Source organism: Mustela nigripes, chromosome 1, assembly GCF_022355385.1.
Source record: "Mustela nigripes isolate SB6536 chromosome 1, MUSNIG.SB6536, whole genome shotgun sequence".
In the NCBI taxonomy this organism is placed as follows: Eukaryota; Metazoa; Chordata; class Mammalia; order Carnivora; family Mustelidae; genus Mustela; species Mustela nigripes.
In genome coordinates this window covers 3,094,931-3,119,286 of record NC_081557.1, presented here as the reverse complement: position 1 = coordinate 3,119,286, position 24,356 = coordinate 3,094,931, and the positions used below count along the sequence as shown (strand labels likewise).

At 54.3% G+C, this 24,356-nt stretch overlaps 1 protein-coding gene across 12 annotated transcripts in view; it reads left to right on the top strand.

Annotated features, from left to right (window-relative positions):
• Positions 1-24,356, top strand: part of PPFIA1 (PTPRF interacting protein alpha 1) — a 68,785-nt gene that overhangs the window by 38,496 nt on the left and 5,933 nt on the right. For 5 of the 12 annotated variants that reach the window (XM_059399106.1, XM_059399135.1, XM_059399086.1 and 2 more), the window contains 13 exons: positions 1,161-1,384; positions 1,780-2,011; positions 4,253-4,282; positions 7,078-7,229; positions 8,082-8,254; positions 8,476-8,569; positions 14,464-14,545; positions 14,638-14,838; positions 16,422-16,484; positions 16,984-17,010; positions 21,576-21,751; positions 21,832-21,929; positions 23,914-24,089. In XM_059399106.1, the coding sequence (XP_059255089.1) occupies positions 1,161-1,384; positions 1,780-2,011; positions 4,253-4,282; positions 7,078-7,229; positions 8,082-8,254; positions 8,476-8,569; positions 14,464-14,545; positions 14,638-14,838; positions 16,422-16,484; positions 16,984-17,010; positions 21,576-21,751; positions 21,832-21,929; positions 23,914-24,089 (1,728 nt within the window). Of the gene's footprint in view, positions 1-1,160; positions 1,385-1,779; positions 2,012-4,252; positions 4,283-7,077; positions 7,230-8,081; positions 8,255-8,475; positions 8,570-14,463; positions 14,546-14,637; positions 14,839-16,421; positions 16,485-16,983; positions 17,080-21,575; positions 21,752-21,831; positions 21,930-23,913; positions 24,090-24,356 lie in introns of those variants that run through there. The other 7 variants (XM_059399092.1, XM_059399147.1, XM_059399124.1 and 4 more) reach the window with 5 other exon arrangements.

Sequence of the window (24,356 nt, the reverse complement as noted above, 5' to 3'; positions counted from 1 at the left end):
GTGGATAGACCCGAGGTCCAAGAATAGAGCTTTGGGCGCTCCCAGTGCACAAGCTGGGGAGACGGAGACAGAACAGGCGGAGACAGAGCAATGACATCAGGTGGGGGAAACCCCCAAGTGCTCAGGGGAGGGGACAGGTCAAGGGCAGCTGACGGGCCGAGACCAGTTCTGGCGGAGCCTGCTTGCGACAGGCTCCACTGCGAGGCAAGGATGTGTAGACGGAGCAGGCCCGCCTTCCGGGGAGCCTGTACTCTGGCTGGGAGCAAAGTCACAGTGGCAGCTGGAAGGACCCCTGCGGTAAAAATTCTGTGGTTTCTGTCCCGCTAGTTTGGAGGGAGAAGGGAGAACTCATTTTAGCCTGATGTGAATAAACCAGTAGAAAGTTGATTTATCCAGAGAGAGGGCAGAAGGATGTCCTTGAGTACACTGAGGGCCAGGCCTCGTGCCTACAGGTGGGGCTGTCCCCGGGGGTGGGGGGTGCAGCACCCCCCGAGACTGAAGAGGGGGAACGAGTGTTGGTATGGAGGGAAGAGGGCAGGAAGAGCCTCTGCTGGTGCCTGTGCTCGGGACTGCGCGTGCTCGGGACTGCGCGTGCTCGGGACTGCGCGCACTCGGTCCCGGGTGCGGTGCCTGCAAGCGCCCGCTCCCGCAGACAGCACGGTGGGGCCCCTGCTGCCCGGGGCAGGTGCCGCGTCCTCTCACCCCTCCGCCTCAGGAAGTGGGGCGGGAAACTCCAGCCGTTCCCAGTTCCCTGCATGGGGACACAGGTGAGACGTCAGGATCACTGAGGTGCACCCAACCTCCATGGATCTCATGGGTTTTTACTTCCTGTGAGCGTGGCTGACTGGCCACGAGATGCTGTTCTAATTTCCAGATTTTGTATCTGAGCCGGTTGTCCCACCACGTAAACGATATCCCAGAAACGTGTCCACCTCGGGTACGCGTGGGGGCCCTCCCGGCGGTAGGCTGCCACTTCGCCCGGCGCCTAAAATTCTGCTTCTTGCCCTGCAGATGTCAGCAGCTTGGAAGCATGGCCTGTTCCATGTTCCTCTGGGGCTCCTGTTCGGAAACTTGTGGAGTTTCTGATGAGTTCTCTGAAGTTCCTATAACTGCTGCTGCTACTTTCCGTCTTCAGCGAGACTCCGTTTTCCTCTTCTTAGGTACAGACTCTAAATGAGCAGGACTGGGAGCGCGCCCAGCAAGCCAGCGTGCTGGCAAACGTGGCCCAGGCATTCGAGAGTGATGTTGATGTGTCTGATGGCGAAGACGACAGGGACACTCTCTTCAGTTCGGCTGCTCTGCTGTCACCCGGTGGGCAGGCCGATGCCCAGACGCTGGCCATGATGCTTCAGGAGCAGCTGGACGCCATCAACAAAGAGATCAGGTACCCGGCCCCTGGAGACGGGAGTGTCTCTGAGGAGAGCTGTCGCACTCGGAAGGTCGGGGACACATCCTGTGAGGGCTTCCTACATGTCCCACGATGATGGAACTACTCCATTCTACCCTAGGAATTGAGTTCTGAGACTGCCCTTCACTGTGACATCCGTTAGCCAGGGCGTTCTCTCCAGGGTCGCGGTCTCAGCATGTCTGTGTGACATCTGGGGGAGGAGCAGAAGGTGTTCGGTCCCTTCCCCCAGAAGCCAACAGCACAGCCAGAGAACCGCAGAGGTGCCCAGTGTGTGCCACGATGCTGCTCCGTGTCACATGGGGCCCCAGACTCGGCCAGGGTGCCCTTCCTGTCAGCGAGGGGCTGACCACGCGCTTCCGCTTTCGTTCCAGGCTGATCCAGGAAGAGAAGGAGAGCACCGAGCAGCGGGCGGAAGAGATTGCGAGCCAGGTGGGCAGCAGCACTTCAGACAGCCCGGGCCGGTTCCGGTCTGGGGGTGCCGCCCCCCCACACCCCACATCCACACTCACAGGCCCGTCCCCTCCGCACAGCGGGCGCTCCACTCCGCGAAGGGGCCCACACAGCCCCGCCAGGGAGGTGGACAGACTGGGGGTCATGACGCTGGTGAGTATTTGCCGACCCTTCTGCCGGCTGCGCCCCCCCCCCCCCGCCCCAGCCCCCGAGTTCAGCCTCAGACTCGGCAGAGGTGCCTTGGTTGGGCGTCTTGTCCCAGAGGGAAATCAGGTTCACTTGTTACGTTCAGAGGCTCGAGACATTTTAGACTGGCCAGTATGTAATCACTCAGCACAGGGACCCGTTAATTGTGGCATTTCGATGACCGGCCTAGCGTGTCGTCGTGAGCCCATCAGGGCTTTTACTGGTGCAACTTTGGACAACGTAGGCCTGTGCCGGGCGCAGCAGCTCCAAGGGGAAAATTATTATTTTCTAGGAATAGACAGTTTTACAGAAGTAATATGGATAGTCTCCATAGCGTGTAGCACACTTACAGAGAGGTCACTGCTGTCCTTTGCATTAGAGGTGCCGAAGTGGAGAGTATAGGACATTCGGTCAAAAAAGAAACCTTAAATTGGTTCTTTCAATGATGCACTGGACCGCGTGCTTGATGCCAGCTCTGTGCATGAGGCAGGGACAGCCACACCACGAGCCACACACCGCGGTGCCCTTGGGAGGTCCCAGGGCGTCTGTGCTCATCAGGGTCTGGAAACACTGTGACCCTACGGTTTTTGGTGACAAGTGTGCAGCTCTGAAGTACCTTGGATAACTTTCCTGTGTGGCTTAAGTTTCATGAGCGCGTGCCTCTTTCCCACATGAAATCATGTTCACAGCGTTCTGCTCTTCGATCGCACGTCTGTCTGTCAGATTCTCCTGTCCGTTTTTTTTTAGCTGCATCGTTACCAGCGTGTAACTGAATGAGCCGTGAATCCCTGTAGCGGTGTCTGCCGTGGTAACGAGTCCACCTCGTGGTGTCTCACCTGCTGTCTTTACCATTCACATCGTTAGCTGATTAGCTCAGATCTTAAACTCTCTGAGGGTTTTATTTGCGGTTTCATGCTTCCTTCCAGGGCATTTGTAAGAGTGGTTGTAGAAAATAGTTATGCTTCTTTTGCCCCCATTTTTGTGCTTTTGTATGCTGGCTGACAGTCCGTGGCTGGTTTTGATGTCCGGTACCATCCTTTGGTTTGGTTTTCACCGTGAGGGCAGACCTCGGTCTCCCACCTCAGCCGGGGTTGGGTCCACCCAGCCCCGTGCCGTAACGCCCTCCCCAGCATGCTCGGGTGGCAGTGACCCTGCGGTCCACTGTGTGTGTGTGTGTGTGTGTGTGTGTGTGTACACGCGCCCAGTGTGTGTGTGTGTGTGTGTGTGTGTGTGTGTGTGTGTACACGCGCCCAGTCATGGCTCATGGGTGTGGTTTCTTCTTTGTCGTCATTTCTCATGAGATAGTGGGGTTTTTCTTTCCCGCAACAGGGATACATTTTCCTTAGCATGTCACTTAGCATATGTGCAGCGCGCATAGTAGATGTGGGAAAGAGCACGATGCAGGTGAATCTGGAGTGTTTTACTCAGAGCTGCCTCGTAAACGCAAGCACTCGTAAACGAAGTGTTTCTTATATAAAGAACTAAGGCAATAAGCAGGGAATGATTGATTAGCAGCCTGACCCGAACGGCACGCAGTCCTGTTTTGATGCTCATATGTGACTACAAGTCTCGTCAGCTTCCCGAGCAGCGTGCGTTCTGCCTTCGTAGGCTGTTGTCCACATTGGATACAGAATCACAGAAGGCAGCGGGCCCCCTGCTGTTACGCCGGTGTTTCTCGGCACAGGGCACCCTGCTCTAAACAACGCTCTCACTTTCGAGAAGCTTGAAATCAGTGCTAGGTGAGGATTCTACGTGAAGATCCCGCAGGTGCTTCCGGAGAGTGGGTTCGCCGGGTGCTGGAGGAGGTGGGCAGGAGCTGCGCCGTGGGGTTCACACTGTAGAAGTGCAGCGCACTTTTCAGTAAGGAAAACGGACTCAAGACCAGTTTAGAACAGATGGCAGGGCAGTCCCCGTGTTACACAAGGTGCCATACTTTAATCAGGGGTGTGTGTTACCGTGAAATTCTTCCACGGTAAGTTACCATGGAAGAATTTATAGCGTTTCTCTAGTAAATCTTGAATAACCTATTATGTTTAAATTTATGGTGAAAAGAAGTTCTATTTCCAGTTACATTGGTCTAAACAAGTCTCAACTCGCTTATATCTGATGTTATTTTTTTAATGTTTGCCTGTTCTGGTCCTTGAATTTTTAGCTTCAGCGTGTGCAGTAAATCTGATTTCTCTTCATTTCTTTGCATGCCTCTGTCAGCCTAGTGATTTAAGGAAACATCGTAGAAAGGTAAAATTTTTAGTAGTTGAACGTTCCTCTGTTTGTCTGTGACCCGTGAAACAGCACTTGTCCCAGAGACCGCGGGGCCCACAGCGCTGCAGCCTGCTGCGGTTCACCCTCGGGGGCCCAGCTGGTTCTCACAGGGCACCGCACCAGACCGGGGTGGTCGCTGGTGCCGCGTGGGTGTCTCCTGCTCGCTGCGTACTTAGCTCCACCAGACATGATGGTTTGGTTTGTGAAGATTTTACTTACTTATTCGTCAGAGAGAGAGAGCTCGCGCACAGGGGGAGCAGCAGGCTGGGGGAGCGGTAGGCTCCCCGCTGAGCAAGGAGCCCGATGCGGGACTCGATCCTGGGACTCCGAGATTATGACCTGAGGCAGAGGCACGCGCTTCACCGACGGAGCCCCCAGGCGCCCCAGACATGATAGTTTTCAAAAAGAAACTAGTGAAGCAGAGCCATAGGCTTTAGACTCACGCCGCTGGCATCCGCGACTGTGGCTGCAGCACTCAGGGAGCCCCCGCCGTGTGCCAGGCTGCACCGGGAGCTCCATGAGCCTGCCGCCCTCACACAAAGCCCCGTGAGGCATAGGTTGTATCATGACCCCACTTCCCAGGTGTGGAATCCCGAGCTGGGGCCGCGGTGCCGAACGGGTTTGCCCACCACCTGGTCCACACGGGGCTTAGGGCTTCTATGTACAGGGGACCGCAGGTTGTGTCTCCCCAGTCTCAGAAAAGGTACAGCGCATCAGGGGACAGATCCCTTGACCAGAGTGTCTTCCTTGTAACTGTCGTGCTTTGCTCCCTGGACTGTGTGCACCCCGACCCCAAACCCGCCGGGCCATGCGCTGCCAGGGCCACGCCTCTGCAGGGTTGGGGGCTCAGTGTTGGGAGCTGGGCGGCAGCCAGGGGAGCCTCTCTGCTGGGCGGACAGGTGTGGCCATTTAGTGACACTCCTGGCTTTAAGGGCCAGTTCTGTCATGATGGCTTGTGACTCAGGTGTGGTGTGGGTGCCCTGCTCTCTCTCCTGTTAACGCGAGGATGACGATGGGATCCTGCTCCCTGACCCAGCCACAGACTGGGCCTGTGTGAGCGCGGTCTGCAGAGATCGGGGGCCCACACCGGAGCCAAGCCCAGCACAGCCTGAGTCTGCCAGCTTGCCTTCGCAGTTTTCTTGGGAGCAAGACTTTCCAGTGGAAGAGGGGGCATGCTGCTGAACCCTCAGGCAGGGCAGTGGCTCCTGTTGCTTGTGGTCCCTCGAGCCCACGCACTGCTTCTTGGAGGGCCTTATTCAGAGGGTTTGGGAGGGTGTTACATGCAGAGTGCTGGGTCACACAGACAGGGCCAGCGTGCACTGTGCCCGGGGCCCTCCTGCTGCTGCTCGTGGTTGGTGCATGCCGGGCTGACCTCCGGCTCTCCTGGAACCTCTCTGTTCTAGCTGACGCTGCAGCGGCCTGGAGGTGCAAGTGTGCTGGACCCCAGTGGCGGGCAGGGTGTGCTTCCTCTGGGGGTGCTGAGGGAGGGCAGGCCCAGCCGGGGCTTGCCGTGTGGCCCCGACCGTGGCACGGCGTGGGCTGGCACTCGGAACTGTGTCTCCACTGGCCGCATCGTCCGCACAGCCCAGAATGTCTCTCTCCCGATCCTGTTCTTTTTTGTTGTTGTTGTTTTGTTTTTGTTTTCGTTTTTTACAAATCACTGCTTTAACCTGAATTTGAAATCTTTCCCTGTTCCTGCCATCTGTCCCTGCTAAGTTTTATGTTCATATCTAACCAGTTAAGACCGCTTTTTGTTGTCTGATGACTGTGATGGGAACTCAGGAGAGGGCACGGGGCTCATCCAGCTGTTCATCACGGCTGTGTCTTCCCTGAGCTCAGCTCTGCTCGGCGCCGGCGCCCGTGGGTGTCCCTGAGCCCTGCGGCTGCAGAGGTCCTGTTACAAGGCACCCCCTGCTGCCCCAGTCTTACACAGGGGTTTGCCATGCGTGTCTCATGAGACCCAGCCGTGCCTTAGACAGTCCCAAAGCCCAGATCTGTGTGAGCCCTGTCAGGACCCCGGTGGGGCTAGAGTGCTGGCCAGACTGCAGCCCTGCCTTCCTGCCTGAGGCCGCACAGGTGCAGCTCAGAAAGACACACGGGGAGTCTGAAGGGGTTCTTCTTGTCATGACAGCAGCCTAGCGTCCCCGCTGGGCGGAACAGGCTGTCTCTAAGCTGCGCATATGTTCAGGTTACAACCTAGTCCTCCAAAGACAGGGGCCAGGCCCATGTGGCGGGGAGGGTGGGTGCCTGTTCACCTTTGACTTGACCTTAGGGACTCTGAGGTTTGTGTCATTACTAGAAATGATGGATTATGGTACAGGCTATTTCCTTTACGCCCACAACGGGAAGCTCTGGTCAGTGCTGCATGGCAGCGTTCTTGGTTTGACTGGCACTGGGATGAATGCTGTTGCTCCTCAGCACTCCGTCAGGGAGAGGCCCCCCCCCCCCCGGGCTGGCCACGGTTCATACGGACCTGGTTTGAGGTGTGGCTCCTGTCTCCGCCATCCCCGTGGGGTCGGTGGCTGTCCTTGTGGCAGTGCAGGGTTCGGGGGAGGGAGGGCGCGAGCTGCAGAGGCCTCAGGGAGAGGAGCGCCCGGCCCGTGCTGCCCGCGGCACTCACAGGCAGGCAGGGCGCATCCCGGGGCTGCTCGTAAGCAGGACCACTCCACAGCACAGCCCCGGTTGGCACGGAAGGTCATGGGCACACGTGCGGCCTGCACGATGGCTCGCGGCGGGTTCTCACTCACTGGTCTCCCCCGTCTCCCCCGCAGGTGCCGGCTTCCCGGGAAGAGGTACGAGATGACAAGGCAACGATAAAATGTGAAACATCCCCCCCCTCCTCCCCGAGATCCCTCCGCCTAGACAGGCTGCACAAAGGAGCCCTGCACACGGCCAGCCACGAGGACATCAGGGACGTTAGAAAGTAAGATGCGCGGGCGCTGCTCTCCCCATGGGAAGCACTCTCGGGCCTTAGTTTGCAGTTTTAAGAAATCTTTGATCTTTTCCTGGGGGAGAAAAAAAGGTCAGAGTGATGATTTTAAAGAAATATCAGTGAATCAAGTGGAGTTTGTGTAAATGATGTCCTTGGGACCCCTGTGGGGGCTTGGAGAGCCGTGTGGAAATCAGGCCGGGGACACGTGGCTGTTTGTGCCCAAGTCTGTTCAGAAAGAAAGAGGCTAAACTTGGAGGACTTCGTTCCTTCAGAGGCCGCCCACCGGCCCTGGAGAACCTTCTGTTTCGGATGGGGCCTGTGCCAGCACACGGCACGCTCCCGACAGGCCCTTTTGTCGGCGGGGCTCTGGGCCCTTCTGGGCCGCCAAGAGCCCCGCACTGTCCTCGCCCCTGCTGCTCCGCTGCTCGTGCTCCCCGTCCCCGATGAGCCTGGGTGCGTTTCCGTTCTATGCCAGGTGGTGTCGGGGAGCGCTGCGCACACCTCTGTGCGCCGCCCCCTGCCCCGGCCCGCTCCCCCACTTCACTTGCCACCAGGAAGGGCCTGCTCGGGGAGGTGCTGGGGGCTCCCGAGGGGTGGCGGGGCTGGCGTCTGCAGGAAGCACCTTCTTGAGCCCCTGTGGCTTGGGGCCGTCGCCTCCCAGGGACTCGCGTGCCAGCCTCCCGGGGAGCGTTCCCGGGAGCTCATGCTCCTCACACTTGTGAATGCGGCGCTGCAGGTGCTGCCATAACGCTTGAAGGAGTGTTGAAAACGCGGGGTGTGTAGGTTGTGCGTGCAGTGGTGTGCTGTGCTGAGCGCTTGTCACAGACCCTTTCCTGTCCCCAGCTCCACGGGCTCCCAGGACGGGCCTGTGAGCAACCCCAGCAGCAGCAGCAGCAGCCAGGACTCGCTGCACAAGGCCCCCAGGAAGAAGGGCATCAAGTCCTCCATCGGCCGGCTCTTCGGCAAGAAGGAGAAGGGCCGTCCCGGCTACGCCGGCAAGGAGCCCACGGGACCAGGTGGGTGGCCGGGGCGCTCCTTGCGGTGCCTGTCGTGGGAGCCGGTGGCTCATGGCGTGTGCTTGTGGGTTTGGGCCTCGACGGCTCTGGCGTCCGGCCCGTCGGAGGCGCCCTCGGAGCCGCGCACACCCTGCCTGCCACCGCGCTCCCCCCGCCTGGAAGGGCCCGCACGTGGCCACGCTGGTTCCTCTCAGTGTTTCAGTCCCTCTGCTTCCCCACAGCTGCTGCTTCGGAGACGGAAAACTCCTCTCAGGATGCCCTGGGACTCGGCAAACTGGGAGGACAGGCTGAAAAAAACCGTAAACTTCAAAAAAAGTAAGTAGTTTGCAGTCTGTCGTCTCTCTTTCTTTAAAGATCTCATTTATTTATTTGACAGACACAGCAAGAGAGGGAACACAAGCAGGGGGAGTGGGAGAGGGAAAGTCAGGCCCCCACCCCCACCCACACCCCGCCCAGCAGGGAGCCCGATGCGGGGCTCGATCCTTAAGACCCTGGGATCATGACCTGAGCCGAAGGTAGACATTTGACGACTGAGCCACCCGGGCGCCCCCAGTCCGCCACCTCACTGAGCCGCTTGCACTTGTGCCTGCTTTTTAACCACTGATTGTTTGTTAGATGTACCGGCCAGCTGTGCGTGTTCTGTCCAAGAAGGTGCCCCGAAGGCCTCTCTCAGACAGTCCTTCCTGGAGGTGGTAGAGCTCGGACGGAGTTGGGGAAGGACCCGCGTGGACTCCCAGACCACCTCTGGAACTCTCTGGCTGGGGCGTCTCGTGCTGTGCACCTGGGGCTCGGCCTCGCAGCCCTGGACTGTGAACCGCGGCTCTGGCTCACGTCGGTCCGGGGCTCTGGGAGAGCCGTGGGGCGTCTGTCTTGTGCCTCCGCGTCATCCCCCTCCATGCAAGCGAGGGGAGCGCTCACCTCCCGTGCTCCCAGGGCGCACCGTCTGCGTCTCCGTGACTCTCCATGGGGCGGTCTCAACCAAGACACACGTGACCGTGCGAGTGGCTCCGGCCCTCAGAATTCACTGTCCGCACTTGTCATCTGTCAGAAGGTCCTCGCCGTGCTGTCCTTCCTCCTTCCCCAGGAGAGTCTGAATTTTTATCCTGAATAGACTCTCGGTTTTGTAGTTTATTGTCACATGTCAGTTCTAAATTGTCTCGATTCTGGGACCAGGTGATAAGAGCGGGGACAGTGTCCTGCCAGGGAGCTGTGGCCGCAGAAGGGGGCGCGGAGGCACGGCGTGAGCTCGCTGCTCTGGGACTTTCCCATCCAGAGCAGGTTGTGTCGGGCTCACCGTGTCCCAGACCAGAGCTAAGTGGATGAACCACAGGGCGGGAGCACGTCACACCTGAAAACCGAAGCCGGCACTCTTCACAGGCAGAGGGAGAGTGTAGTGTAGCCGGGCGGAGAGGGCAGGAGCCCAGGAGGAAGACAGAGCTGACGGTGAGAGGCAGGACTCGGCAGGCTCTGTGGTGAGCTTGACAGCAGGAGAGGCGTCTGGCCGCCCTCGGCCACCCTGAGAGCCAGCGCTGGTCCGGAGCCTGCGGCTGCACGGTCCCACCAGAGCCCATGGGACCCCCTCCACCGCAGCTGGCTCCCCTTCAGTCCTGGAGCTGTCAGGTGGCTTCTCATTGGTGAAATGCACTTCATTTTAGTTTTCTTTTCAGAAATCATAATAATGACCTTGACTGACACACTGTGGACTGTATTTCAGGTGAAATGCTGTATTTTGTTACTGCTCATCATTCTATAGGAATACTCAGTCTTGGTTCTCTGGGAATGGAAATCTGTAGAAACCGCTTACCAGTGGTCTGATCTGAATGTTGCTATGTTTGAACTGTATAAAAATGTTTTAAAATAACTTGGGTAGTTGCCACTTGGCGCTGTGAAATTTAATATTGAAACAAGGCCTTTTGCTCCTGGAACCATGCTAGGAAAATTCTGTCCCTTAGATTTTGCTGATGTGTTTTATTTCACGTCCTTACACTTTCCGTAATGAAAACAGCAAGATTTGTGGCCGTGCCCTCTGGCTGTCCCACCCCATGGCTCCCAGGAATGTGTATTTCACATAGATCGGAAGGAGCCTGAGCTGGCCAGTTCCTCTGTTTCCCGCATTTATTTTGTCGCTGTCAGGAGGTGTGCTCAAGCACGTGGCCAAATACGTGGCACGCGCTGTGTGTGCAAGTGTGTGCGCGTGTGTGCAGGCTTCTCTGGAGTCGAGATGTTGTGGTTGATGGACTTGGTTCTGTGCTGTCATAGCTGCAACTGAGTATTGAAAAGTGGGTCATTGTCCGTACTCTGTTATCACTCATGGCAAGTTCTAGAATGTACAGTAGACACTCGAACAACATGGTTTTGAATTGTGCAGGTCCACTTATATGCAGACTTTTTTTAAAATACAGTGTAGCACTGTACGTGTATTTTTTTCTTTTCTATTTTTTTTTTTTTTGAAGATACTATTTATTTAACAGAGACAGGGTGAGAGGGAAGAAGCAGGGAAGCGGGAGAGGCAGAAGCAGGCTTCGCGCCAAGCAGGGAGCCCTGTGGGGGCTCAGTCCCAGGATTCTAGGATCATGACCTGAGTCAAAGGCAGAGGCCTAATGACTGAGCCAGCCCGGCACCCCTGTAGATATATTTTCTTCATTGATTCTTAACCTTTCCTTAAGCTTGGTTTATCAGAGAATGCCACCTACAATACATGGCGCATAAAATATGTGTTAACTGTTTAGGTCGTTGGTAAAGCTCCTGGGCAGCTATAGGCTGGGAGTAGTTTTTAGGGAGAAGTAATCCGTGGATTTTCGAGAGTGGTGCTCTGCGGGCTGGGGGAGCCGTGGCGGGAGGGCAGGGCCCCATGGGCCTGCATCCGAGGTGCCAGAGCGGCCAGGGCGCCGGGCTCTGGAAGCTGAAGCACGACGCCTGCTGTCATGCGGTGTCTGCTGAGCAAAGGCTCACACACGTCTTGGTAGCAAAGGTGACTTTACTGTTGTGTTTATGTCTAAAAACATGTGTCCTCTACCCCAGGTTATGTGACTTCTCTCATACTTGTGCCTGCTCCCCGTAGAAGTGAGCAGATTTCTGCATGTCTTTCTCTTGCAACTCTCATAAGGTTGGGCTGCGTTCGGTCTCAGTTTACTGAGAGCAGGCGTTTGGAAAATCAGTGTGGGTCTAGAGTTTGGTCCCTCAGGGAAATGCGGTCCCAACTAAGTGCCCCCGCACCACGCGGCCTGACGGATCGGTGGTGGGCACAGCGCGCCTCCCGTCTTCCTCCGCGGCGGGGGCAGGCTCCCTTTCCCCCCCGGCTGGGCTCCCAGGCTGTACACGGAGGAGGACACAGCAGCAGCAGGGAAGGTGGTGTCAGAAAGTTTAGGAAGGAACTGACAGCAGAAGCCAGACGAGCTTTCTCCCTGCTCCAGGAGACAGGCTCGTAAGCCGGTGTCTTCAGCAGAGTCCGCTGCAGAGAAGCCCTGATCACTCCGGAGTCCCACCGCCTCCAGTGTTGTGTTTGAGGCTCCGGAACTCAAGGCAGAAGAGTTTCATGTTCTGGAAAACTGACCTGTATAAGAGTCCCTGGTTTCCCTCCGGTGGACTCTTACCGATCGTGCTTCTCTCTAGCCGCAGTTGAGGAGAACACCAGCGGGTTCCGCTGCTTAGTAGAGCGACGCGCAAGTCCGTAGGGTCCACACGGCCACTGAATTTACAGCGGCCACAAAGGGCAGAGGTGGGCAGTGTGCACAGTGGGCGGTAGGCCTTTCTTGGTGGCCCGTGAGAGAAGCACAGCTCCTAGGGCTGGCAGGGAAGGGGTGTGCCTGCTCACCAAGGTGTGTGGCAGGCGGTAGTGGAGCTGGCCCAGGCGTCCTGGCGTGCCCTTCCCGGCAGCACGGCGTCTGGGGGCTCCGTGTCCTCGCGCGGGTGGGAGGCCTGCTTCACGTGGTGGGGGAGCACTCACCCCTGTAAGGACGGGGCACAAGTGTCCCGCCTGAGTCTGCTTGGAGTTGAGTCTTCTGGGCCGTGCGGTGTTGGGGAGGCCTGGCCCAGCCACCCGGCAGGAGCCCTGCCTTCCTGCTGGCCTCTGCATCCCTTTGCTGCACGGTCTTGCCTGCCCTGCCTCATCGCAGTCTCAGCAAGACCATGGGGCTGAGCTCGAAGCACGTCCGTACTAGAAAGGGCTTTGCCTGCACAAATGGCCGCTGCCAGGACGAAGGTGCTGGCAAAGTCAGAGTCATGTGCGCCAGCCTCCAGCTCGTGGGATTCACGGACCGTTTTTAACCCTACAGTCTTTGTCGACAATGAATATCTATTTCTGATTTTTTTTTTTTTTTCCCAAAAGAGACTCCATGTCCAGTGTGGCGCTTGAAGTCACCACCCTGAGATCCGGAGTCGCATGCTCCATGGACTGACCTATCTGGGTGCTCCGAGTATCCGTTTCTTATTAAAAGACAAAGTGTGGCCAAGTGCCCCGGTGCGGTCGCTGTCCCGTGGGTTTCGTGAGTGGGCAGACATCTGAAAGGGCTCCCACCGGCCAGAAGGGACCTGCACGTGTTGCTTGGAGGGCTCGCTTGGCTTCTGTAAGAGATCACGTAAAACACAGCCCCTGTCTGTGAGGATTTGTCCTTAGGACATGGAAATCAGCATTTAACTGAGCACATTGCTGACTGGCCCACCCCGCGAGGCCCTCCCCCGACCTCTTTAGGGAGACTCTGTGTGGCAGGGTGACCCCAGCCCGGGGGGGGGGGGGGGGGGCTAGCTCTTTCATTTGTGGCTTTGCCTCTTCCAATTAGAAAACGGTGCCGCTCCCCCCCCCCCCCCCCGCCGCCCCCCGCCCCGCCGCCCCCCATGCTATTAAGATTTGTTGCCTTCTAGGGCCTCTGGCTGGCTCAGTGGGCGTGACTCTTGATCGGGTGGTGAGTTCGAGCGAGCCCCACACTGGGCGCAGAGCTTACTTTAAAGAAAGAAAAAAAAGATCTGTTGCGTTCTCTGGGGTGATCATTCCTGCGGAATTACAGTACCTGCTACTCCAAGGAGACCCGCGGTTGACTAAGGGCCAAACGCGTACTTGAGATTTTATGTGAAACGTTTTGAGCTTTAATTTTACATGGATTTCACAGTCTCAGGGAAAGTTTAATACTACTAAATATATCAAAGAGTCCGTCTGTATCTTTAGAAATAAATGATTCACTGATATGGACTGCAGAAATTATTAAAGAAAAATAACACTGAAAGTGACTTAGGGATTGAAAGTGCCTCCAGCTGAGCACATGGGGTAAACTGCCCCAGGCCAGCCCCACCTTCTCTGCAAGGCTTTTCATTTTTAGGAAGAATCTGTGTCTTTCAGAAAGCCTTGGAAGTACACAACACAAAAAAAGTAAGATAAGATTCTTAAAGATTGCTGTGTTGGCTCTTACATAACTAGGTTATCAGTAGACAGCCCTTTGTAAAGACGCTAGGAAGGGCAAGGCGCTAGGAAGGGCAAGGCACGGTTGGGGGCCGGTTGGGGGCCGGTTGGGGGCCGTAGAACTGGCGCCGCAGGGACACGGGGTGGGGGTGGGGGGGCGTGGCTCCTGACGCTCCCCGAGTCTCACGGTCTGCCCTGTGTGTGCCGGTGCACGTGCTTGGGATTTCAGCTTTCTGGGTTGCGAAGCCTGCGGGCGAAACCCCAGGGTTACCCGGCACCTTAACCTACAAGCACCCGGTGAGCCTAAACAGCAGGGTGGACCGGAAGAAGCAACTTACCGGGGTGTGCCGCTGCCTTCGCTCAGGTCATGATCTCGGGGTCCTGGGATCAAGTCCTGCGTCGGCCTCTCTGCTCAGCGGGGAGCCTGCTTCCTCCTCTCTCTCTCTCTCTGCCTGCCTCTCCATTTGCTTGTGATCTCTCTCTGTCAAATAAATAAAATCTTTAAAAAAAAAAATAAGAAGAAGAAGCAACTTACGGGCCACATCTGACTGTTCCCGCGAGACTCTGTGATGCTGTCCCTGCCGAGCCCTTGGGCCCTCCCACGGGATCCTGGGCTCCAACCCGCCTGTAGCTTCCTCTCCTACCCAGTTTTCCTCCTTATTCATGTATTCCCTTGACTGTCCTCCCTTGGACCCGAGGACCCCTGGTGGAAAGTCCTCTGTTCCGCGGGAGGTGGCCCGGGGATACTTGCAGACGCGTTGGCGCAGCCGGTGTGTGCACGCCGAGTCTTTCATGCCGGATCTCTTGTCATTCGCAGGCATGAATTGCTCGAGGAAGCCCGGAGACAGGGTTTGCCTTTCGCACAGTGGGATGGACCGACCGTGGTGGTTTGGCTGGAGGTACGGCTTCCCTTTAATCCGGGGTGGAGCCCTTTCCCCGCATGACCGTGCACCCTGCCTGACCTTGCGGCCCGAATGCGTCTCGCCTCCAGCTGTGGGTCGGGATGCCCGCCTGGTACGTGGCTGCCTGCCGAGCCAACGTGAAGAGCGGCGCCATCATGTCCGCGCTGTCGGACACAGAGATCCAGCGGGAGATCGGCATCAGCAACCCGCTGCACCGGCTCAAGCTGCGGCTGGCCATCCAGGAGATCATGTCCCTGACCAGTCCGTCAGCCCCTCCCACCTCGAGAACGGTACGTGTCTGTAGACGGGGCAGCCCCGCTGTTTCTGTGGCCTCTCCAGCTCCCACAGACAGACCCCACGGTCCGACTTAAAGGCTTATCATTCCCCAAACACGGCAATTTCTAATGGGTGACGGGTGGGGGGCTCACGGGTCCTTCACGGAACGTTCTCACAGCACTTGGCTGTTGTGCTTTCCCATACAGAAATAGCAATTTTTAAAAGCATAGGAGAGTAACTATCTCTAATTCAATATAAATTGACCAAAAGTGAAGGGGACAGAGCTTCGATTCCCCATGTGCCCTGCGACCCCCGTTTTACTGGCCCACCCAGGGAGCTGTAGGCGCGGGGGCCCCGGGCTCACGGCAGCCAGTGACTGTGCAGGTGCCGAGCATTGTCTGCTCGCGCTTCTGCTCCCCGTGGGAAGCCTCCGAGTGTCCTACCAGAGGCTCCTCATGGCGTGGGCAACACTCCTCTAACGAAAACCCAGACAGCTGCTGGGGCACAGAGCAGCCATCCCCATCTGTAAAGTGCGGGTTCTCCACATCCGCTCGGCTCTTGGTCTGCTCTGCGGGGAAACCCGACGGGAGACAGAAGAGCCTCGCGGACGGACTTCTCCGCGCAGCAGCTTAGCGCCCGATTTGGGGCTGGTGCTCGCCTTGCACCCGAAGGGGCTGCGGCTGGCAAGTTTTCTCTTGTCTCTTAGGGGTTGAGTCAGAATGAACTGTTGGCCTGTGCCCCTCCCTGATGCCCCGAGAGCTTCATGCCAGGGACGCTCTGTCACAGCGTCTGACCGGGACCCCATGGCCACTTGTTTCCAGTTAGAGTGCCCTTTCTAGAAACGAAGGTGTAGGGAGGTTTTCCTGGAGTCTATGAATTGCCCAGTGAAGGCCGCGGACGGAGGCAGTGCACAGGGACGACGAGCCCCCTTGGGGAGGGACCGCACCGTGAGACGGGGTACAGCCTGCTCCGGAGGGGCCTGGCGGCTGGCACAGCACTTTGACAGGCCTCGGGTCTGCTATGGTGCTTCAGTGGGGCCGGTATTTTGGCTCCGGGAAGTCCTGGGACATGCCGTTTAACACACTCAGCCCTGGGCCCTGCCTCCCGGGTTCCCCAGATGAGGTGGTCCCGTCCACGTGGCCCAGTCACTGCGGAGCACATGCTGGGGGCCATTGTCCCACAGTCCAAAGCTAGACCTGGAGACCGGGCTCTCAGTTGTGCTTTGGACAAGATGGTGGATGTATCGAGTGAGACTTAGTTGAGAATGCACAGTTTTCAGAAGTGCAGAATGTACCGTTGTCACAGTTGACACGCCTCAGGCAGGAGGCATGGCAGACGAAGCTCAGGGAACGGTAGGCTGTTCTTGGGTTGCTGACAACTCAGTGTTGGGACAGTGTGGTTAGTCTTCACGGGCGGGGCGAGCTTGTTGTCACGCTCTGTTGTGTTCCATGCGGGCATCTAAGAGGAGAAGGTGAGAAGAATGGCCTTGGCCTCTGCCTGCTCCTCTCACCTGCCTGAGGCTTACCTGTCTGCCACCTTTCCTCTTTGTCACTGCTTCCCTTGCCCTGGATGTGGTTGGTCACTGGGGTCACCCTAGACCACGGGAAATGTCTGGCTAACGCATGAGGAGATGGAAACGCTCGCAGCCGCGCCACAAACGGTCAGTCACAGCCCCGAGCTTGCCCTCCCCTCAGGGCTCCCCACCTAAGAACGGCGCGGTTCTTGGCTTTTCCTTGGGAAACAAAACTGTCATTTCACATTAAATTGTTCCGATAAGTATTTCCACTAGGTATTAGTTAAATGTGTGAAATGGGATTCTATTTTAGATTTTTTTTCAGGAACGTAAAATTAGTAGACTCGCCCTCTTTAGATGTGATTCCCGTCTCCTTTAAGGAGAGACCTCAGTTTGGCGCTCGGTCTTCATGTTCTGGCCCTAGTTTTCTCCTTATATGGAGGTGCTTGCAGTGGGAAATTGGCTCTTTGCATGAGAAATTGGAATTGTTGGTTTTGCATGAGTTTTGCATGATGCTTTGATCTTTTTTTTAACTTTTTCTCTCACGTCACTCCGCACCTTCCCTACAGCGTCGATGTGCCTGCATCGCTAAGCTCACCAATACTAATAGTTCTGTTCTTTTGCATTCCTAACCTCGTAACACCAGGAGGATGAGGAGGGAAGCTGGGCTCAGGTTGGAGACTCTCTATAATATCCTCTTCACTATATGTACCGCAGCAAAAGAGCTGGAGTGTGAAAGCTTGTAATTGACTTTTCTTGACATTTTTAACATCTTAATTTGTGCGGAATATTGTTGCTGACTTAGAAGCGTTAGTCAGAGTGAAGCATAGGTTTAAAGAGTACGTCTCATGGACAAATTTGAACCTTTCCCGTGTGGCACCATGGTGGTTCACTCTGTAACCTAGATGACTCCGTTGAGCACGCGGCTCACGGACGGGGTGCCGCGGCTTCGGCGGCCCCTGGGATGCGTTCCCAGCATGAGACTTGGCACGGGGACCATCCCCGCCTGTCTGTGTCTCAGGGTGCTGGTCTGGGCTGTCCTGCTGCTGTGCTGGTCAAGAGGCTGTCTCACTCATGGGATTCTCAGAAATCAAGCCTCTCCCTGCAAAACATGCATTCGGATTTTCAGCTTTCTGGTTCTTCGGCTCACGTAAATCTCTCTCGCGACTGTCCGGCAGCCCTGATCTGAGACAGCTTGAGTAAAAGCAGTGGATCCCTGCCTGGGATTCTAGCACTGTGGCTGCCCGACTGGCTGTTCCATCGTAGGGCCACATGGGAGGCTGCGAGGGTGTGGCCGGGCGGTTCTTCCCAGGGCTCTTACTAATGGCGTCATGTTCGAGGATCTCAAAAGGATACTGGTATATCTGAAAAAAATTGAACTAATCCTAAATCTGAATTTTCCTCATTTCCAGTTGGTGGTTGAAACATCTGTTTTCCTCTAGCTGTGCTCCTAAAATCAAGCCGATGTTACTTTTTTAAAAAGCAGAAGAGGAGAGTGGCTAGCGTACTCTGTGCGCTCCCTCTCCAGCCGCTTGAGTCGGGCGCTCTGGGCCGCTACCCCATGAGTATCTTCGTTAATCATTTAGCCCGCTCAAACGTCCCTTCACGGGGCCAGCAGTGACCATGAGTGAATTAAAAAGGGTGCATTTCGTAATTGCTTAAACGTCAGTGTTTTTCGTTAGAAGGACTTTGACAGCACCTCGGTATGCGATTCTCTGTACTGGGGCGTGACTTGTGAGTTAAACCAGCTGAACGTTTGCTCTTTGCAGTGGAAACATAAGCAAGGATGGGCCATGCCAGTGACGCCAGAATTAGGCAGCGTCAGTCTTCAGCATAACCCAGGACAGTTTCCGCTCCGTCCCTCGTCCAAATGGGAGGAGGACCAAGAGGCGTCCTGGGTGCACCTGCCACCTGCCGCCAAGGGCAGAAGTCGCACAGCGCGCCCTCCGCATGCTGGTAATAGTCACCAGCTCCAACGCCCAGGGGCAGTTTGAGATGCCCTTGGCACCCAGGGCAGGAAAATACCCAAGGTGTGGTCAAGTCGTCGACGCCTTCACTTAGCAGGTGGCATCAGTGTGCTCTCTGTGCGAAACTGAGCTGCTTGCTGGGGACAGCTGCATCGCCCCTCACGTTTCACAGAGGTTACAAAGCTGAACCATATTTGTGGTCATGTCAGGGCTGGGAAACACAAAGCCTGTGCCGGGACAGTCTCTTGAGTCCAGGTGGTCCCTGACCACGAGAGAGATTCCTGTCACCTGCTTCTTCAGCACACGTGACGGCAACCCGGGAGGTGTGGGTCGCCCTGGCTTTGAGCCTGGTTCCCCCGGGAGCTCATGTCATTGAGCACTGAAGAAGTGGAGCTAGAGGAATGGGGAACGACATTAAGGAGGCTCTGCTCCCGTGGATTGTCTGTTTAGAAATTTCTCTGCATTTTGTGTCCAATTAGGAATACGTAAACAGAGGCGAGAAAGCAGTGAGGAGTATTCACACTCTAAAACTCGGGTCTGAAAACGCATGACACTGTGACAACTTTCCAAAAATGTTTACTGGTTTTCTCGCTCATGGTTATTTAGACAGTAGTGAAACGGGTTTTTTCCTACTGAATTTGAGAATTCCTGTTGTAATTTGACTAGTTTCTTTTAGCTTGTTTGGTGTAAATAATAGATTAGAGGCTGTATTTTCAAGCCGGGACACCGTGGTAGTTGAGAGTTACCATTTCCAAGGATTCCGTAAGGCACTACAGAATTCTGATGGTCACTTAGTCTTCTAGGACTGAAGAACACCCAGTACCTTTGTCTGATGTGGATGCGGATACTTACGATGTATCAGTTTCTTTTTCATGGCACAAATCTTGCACATAAGCCTGTTAGATTTATTCCAAAGGATTTCGTGAGTTTTGATCACATTTTTTAAATCTCCATTTCTAGCTCCTTTCTAGTATTTAGAAATACAGTTCACTTTCATATATTGACCATGTATCCTGCAACTTGGCTAAACTCACTTTAGTTCAGATAGCTGCTCTGTATTTTTTTTTTTAAGATTTTGTTTATTTATCTGACAGAGAGAGATCACAGGTAGGCAGAGAGGCAGGCAGAGAGGGAGGAGGAAGCGGGCTCCCCGCTGAGCAGAGAGCCCTATGCAGGGTTTGATCCCAGGACCCTGAGATCATGACCCAAGATGAAGGCAGAGGCTTAACCCCCTGCGCCACCCAGGTGCCCCTGCTCTGTATTTTTCTAATACTGCTCATCAAGTCATCTGCAAATAAAGACAGTTTTATTTCTTTTCCAACCCATATGCTTCTGATTTCTCTTTCTTGCCTTATCACAGTGGCTGAGAGTTCTAGTACAGTGTTGAGTGAAAGTGGTGGGAGTAGACCTCCTTAACTTTGTTCCTGAATGTAGGGAAGATGCATTCAGTCTTGTACCACTGAGTATACTGACAGCTCTGTATTTTTTTAGAAGCCTTTGTCAAGTTGAGGCAGTTGTCGTCCAAACCTCGGTTGCAGAGGTTTCCGTGAATGAGTGATGATTTGATCACGTACCTTTCTCACATTTCTGTGGTTCTTCATGTTAGTCCTTTGATACAGTGAATTTCTCTGATTTTTTCAAATATTGGTCCAACTTATGTTCCTGGGATAAACCCCACTTGTCATGATATCTTATTCTTTTCATTTATTACTGATTTGTTTTGCTAACATTTTGTTAACAAACATTTGCATCTGTGTCTGTGCGGGATATTTATTGGTCTGTAGTTTTCTTGTAGTGTGTCTGGTGTATTTTAGTGTCAGGATAATGCCGCTCTTGTAGAATGAGTTAGATATTTCTTCTTCACATTTTTGTAATAGTTTGTGTGGAATTGGTAGTTTTTTCATAAATGTTTGGTAGAGTTCACCAGTGAAGGCATTTAGAGTAGGGATCGAGCGTATGGGCATAGTATGTGCATGTGCGTGCGTGCGCGTGTGTGTTTGTGTGTGGTCTATAGCTACAAGTTCAATTCAGGTACGGGTCACCTGTTTCTTACTGAGTGGCTCTCATAGATATGTCTTTCATGAAATTTGCCTGTTTTATCCAGGTTTCTTACAGCTGTCCACAGTTTTCCCATATTATCATTTCAGTGTCTGTAGGGTCTATACTGATGCCCCCTCTTTCATTCTTGATGTTGGTGATTTATATCTTTCTTCTCAATACACTCAGTGATGTTTATGAAGATCCAGGTTTTACCTTCTTCATTTTATATACACCCAGTGTGGGGCTTGAACTTACAACCCTGACATCAAGTCGCACACTCCACTGACCAAGGCCAACCAGGTGTTCCTTGCACATTCACTTTCATTTAGTTCAAAATATTTTCCCGTTTCCCTTGTGATTTCTTCTTTTGACACATGGGTTATTTGGAAGTATGCTAGTTCCAAATATTTGGGACTTTTCTAGATGTCTTTTTATTATGGATTTCTAATGTAATTCACTTGCGGTCAGAGGAAATATACTTGTTATGATTTCAGTCTCTCCGAACACGTGGAGATTGTTCTGTGTCGGAGAATGTTCTGTGTGTGCTGCTTTTGGGTGGAACGGCCTCTCATGTTGGTTGGATTGGGTGACACTGCTGCTTCCAGGCTTCTCTGTCTGCATGAGCCAGTCCTTTGACTCGGGGTCTTACTTACCAAATTAGGCGGCGAGGTGAGGGGGTGTCTCCTGACTCTCTCTCCTCTCAGCCTTACCATGTTCCTCTCTCCTTTCCATCTGTGTTTTAATTCAAATCTGTGGTTTTAAAAGTTGATTTTGAAATTAACCTATTTTATTAAAGAAATACAGAAAGCAAAGTGTTAAAAATAAAATGAAAGCCAGCCAGAGATTTTTACTGAGTAGACTTGGATTGATCCTTCAAACTTGTTCATGAGCCGTGATCGTTCTTTGTCGTTGTATCATTATACATGAAGACGAGCTCAGAGAGACAGCATGCAATAGTCACCATTTTATTGTACTTTGGTAAATATGTTAAATTCATTAGCACAAGTCATAGAATTTTCAGGGTACAATTTCTTTTGTACAAAATGTTACTAACAATTTAAGAGTAAATAGGAGATCAAGTTATTCTGAAATTATAAAAAAAAATGTTATCAGTTTAGCCTTTGAGAACCTGTAACAAATTGAAAATCCAATTTAAAGATTATTTGAATGACCCTTATGACCTCTTCTGGGGCTTTTCTTCTGAACTGATGTGCTTAATTATTGCAACCAGACCCTGGCCTACGGGGACATGAACCACGAGTGGATAGGCAATGAGTGGCTGCCCAGCCTGGGCCTGGCGCAGTACCGGAGCTACTTCATGGAGTGCCTGGTGGACGCGCGCATGCTGGACCACCTGACCAAGAAGGACCTGCGGGGGCAGCTGAAGATGGTGGACAGCCTCCACAGGTGCGCCCGCGGGGAGTCCTGCCCGTTAGCTCCGGGAGCTCACGCCGCTGCCATGGCTAACTTTTTTTTCCCCCCAATAGAAACAGTTTCCAGTGTGGAATCATGTGCCTGCGGAGATTAAATTATGACCGAAAAGAACTGGAGAAGAAAAGAGAAGAAAGCCAGAATGAAATAAAAGGCAAGTGTATCGTGTGTCGTGGATGTGGGTAACTGCTGCTTCCCGCGGTGCTAACAGCTGGTGACTGCCTATTGAAAAACAAAAACAGGAAGAAAAAAAAAAGAAAAAGAAGTTAAAAAATTACAAGGGGCACCGAGCAGGCTCCGTCAGCGGAGTGTGCGACTCTTGATCTCGGGGTTGTGAGTTCAAGTCCCACGATGGATGTGGAGATTACTCAAAAACAAAACTTTAAAAAGAGACTGAAAATAAATAAAATAAGCAATTAAAAAAAGTAAGGAAAGGCTCTAAGTGGAGAAGGCTAGTCCGGCATCATGACAGAGAAAGGAGGGGTGACTGGGCGCCTCTAAGACCCTCCTCTGTGCCTGTTGCCTTGTGCTCACATCGGTCTGTAAGGTCGGGGTCTTGAGGTGAGCATTTTTCCTGTGACCTCAGACCTCTCCCGTTGTGAGGACACATGTCCTCCTTCGTCCAGAAAGGCTGCAACGTGAGGCCAGATAGCAACCGAGCAGAGGCAGACGGGCGGGTGCTGCGCGCTGCTTGGTGCAAGCGTGACGAACACCGCTGTCTAGCCAGGGCCTGAGGGGCGCGGAAGAGAACAACTGCGTGGCTCTGCTCCATTCGCTGAGGGAGCAGCGTGGAGTTACTGTGGTAGTCAGGCCCTAAAGACGGGATGGAGAGCCTCTTCTTGGGGCCAGCCGTGGGCAGAGGCATTTTGGGTAGAAAATAGGCCGAGGGGTGTTCCGGGGCCAAGGATGCTCGGCTAGGAGGCGGCAGGTGCTCCCCTCTGCTGGGAAGCTTACCCACCCAGGGCACCTCTAGTTGTTTGCTTGGAAATAAGGTGGCAACGGTTAAGCTCCCAAGTAAAGGCTCCCCCAATTTTCAGTATAAAGGAATCACTAAGAATGGTCATAGCAGGTGAGCCGTGTTGACCAGCTCTAAGCGCGGAGCTTGATCTATGTCATCCTTTCTACCACAGTCCCCGTAAGTGCGGTTTTCGCCCCGTGTCTTTAGTAAGACAGAAATTAAAGACGATGATATGGTTGGGGAGGTGGCCCATTGGAAGGCTAGTCTAGCCATGATTGAGCTACTGTGACTCACAGGAAAAACCTTTAGCTAACATTTGCAGTCTGTCTCCTAAACACATGCAATACAATGCATTTAACATATAAATACAGTTATGATGTCTAAATATCTTACCAGCTGTGCCTGTGTGTGTGTATCTGTCCTTTTACCTAGAAAAGGAGGTGGGAGATGAGAGATGTGGATCTGTTTCATGTGTTTTGTATTTCCGTCTTAAATCTTTTCACAGTTGATGGAAGTGGTCTTTGAAAGGAACTGGTGATCTTCTGGGTGTATTTTTTTACAGGGTGGCTATTTTTAGATCTCTGCTAGAGCAAAAATGATAGTTTATTACTTTGCATAAATATAAGATCTTCCCCTACAGTTTCTAATATGCTGGAGAATATCTTCCAGGTTCTCTGTTTTTAAAATGCAACAATTAAAAAGCCTTTGAGATTATGAGGGGTTTGTGTCGAATTCACAAGCTGCCCAGCCACAGTGCCCGCGGCCCACGCCTCTGATGGGAGGACAGTATTTCAGAAGATCCGGGGTCTGTAGGGCAAGCTCGTGCCTACCTAGTGGGTGTTCGGATTCTTGTGTCCTTTTGGTTTCTGAAGCCTGGGCCCCTGTCGCTTTTTATTCCCTAGAAACTTGGTGTGTGTATTAAGTTCCTTGCCCCCAGGTCGAGTCAGAGTGAGTTTCAGTAGGACGGTCTCCACTGGACAAGCCACAGGCCAGGACAGCAGCGCGCGAGCAGAAGCCCTCCATGCGCCCACCTGGCCGTGCCCCAGGCCCCTGCGGCTCACGTCTTGTGTCAGGCGCTGGAGGCTTGGGGCCTGCGGGGGCGTCTCGATCCCATGTTGCGGGGCAGACGCGGGAAAGAACTTCCTGCGGCGCCTGGAGCCTTGCTTGCACTTGTCTGCAGATGTGCTGGTTTGGAGCAACGATCGCGTGATTCGCTGGATCCTGTCGATCGGCCTCAAAGAATACGCCAACAATCTCCTCGAGAGCGGCGTCCACGGTGCGCTGATGGCCTTGGACGAGACCTTCGACGCCAACGCCCTGGCGCTCCTGCTGCAGATCCCAACTCAGAACACGCAGGTGACGCGGCCGTGCCCGCACCCTGCCCTCCAGCCACCGCTGGGCTCCACCGGCCAGCCCTTCCTCTCCCCCTGCCTCGTCCGCCACGTGCTGGCTCGGAGCGCACAGTGCTCCCCAGCTGCTCCTCGTGTCCTCTTGCCCTTCCCGGGCCTGGGACACGCAGGAGTCCTGGAGTAGATGGTGTCCGGGAGACCCGCGTCCACACTGGCTACTTGTAGAGTGGCCGAGGAGAGGGACACTGTCCCTCGAGTGCCGCCCGACGGAGGT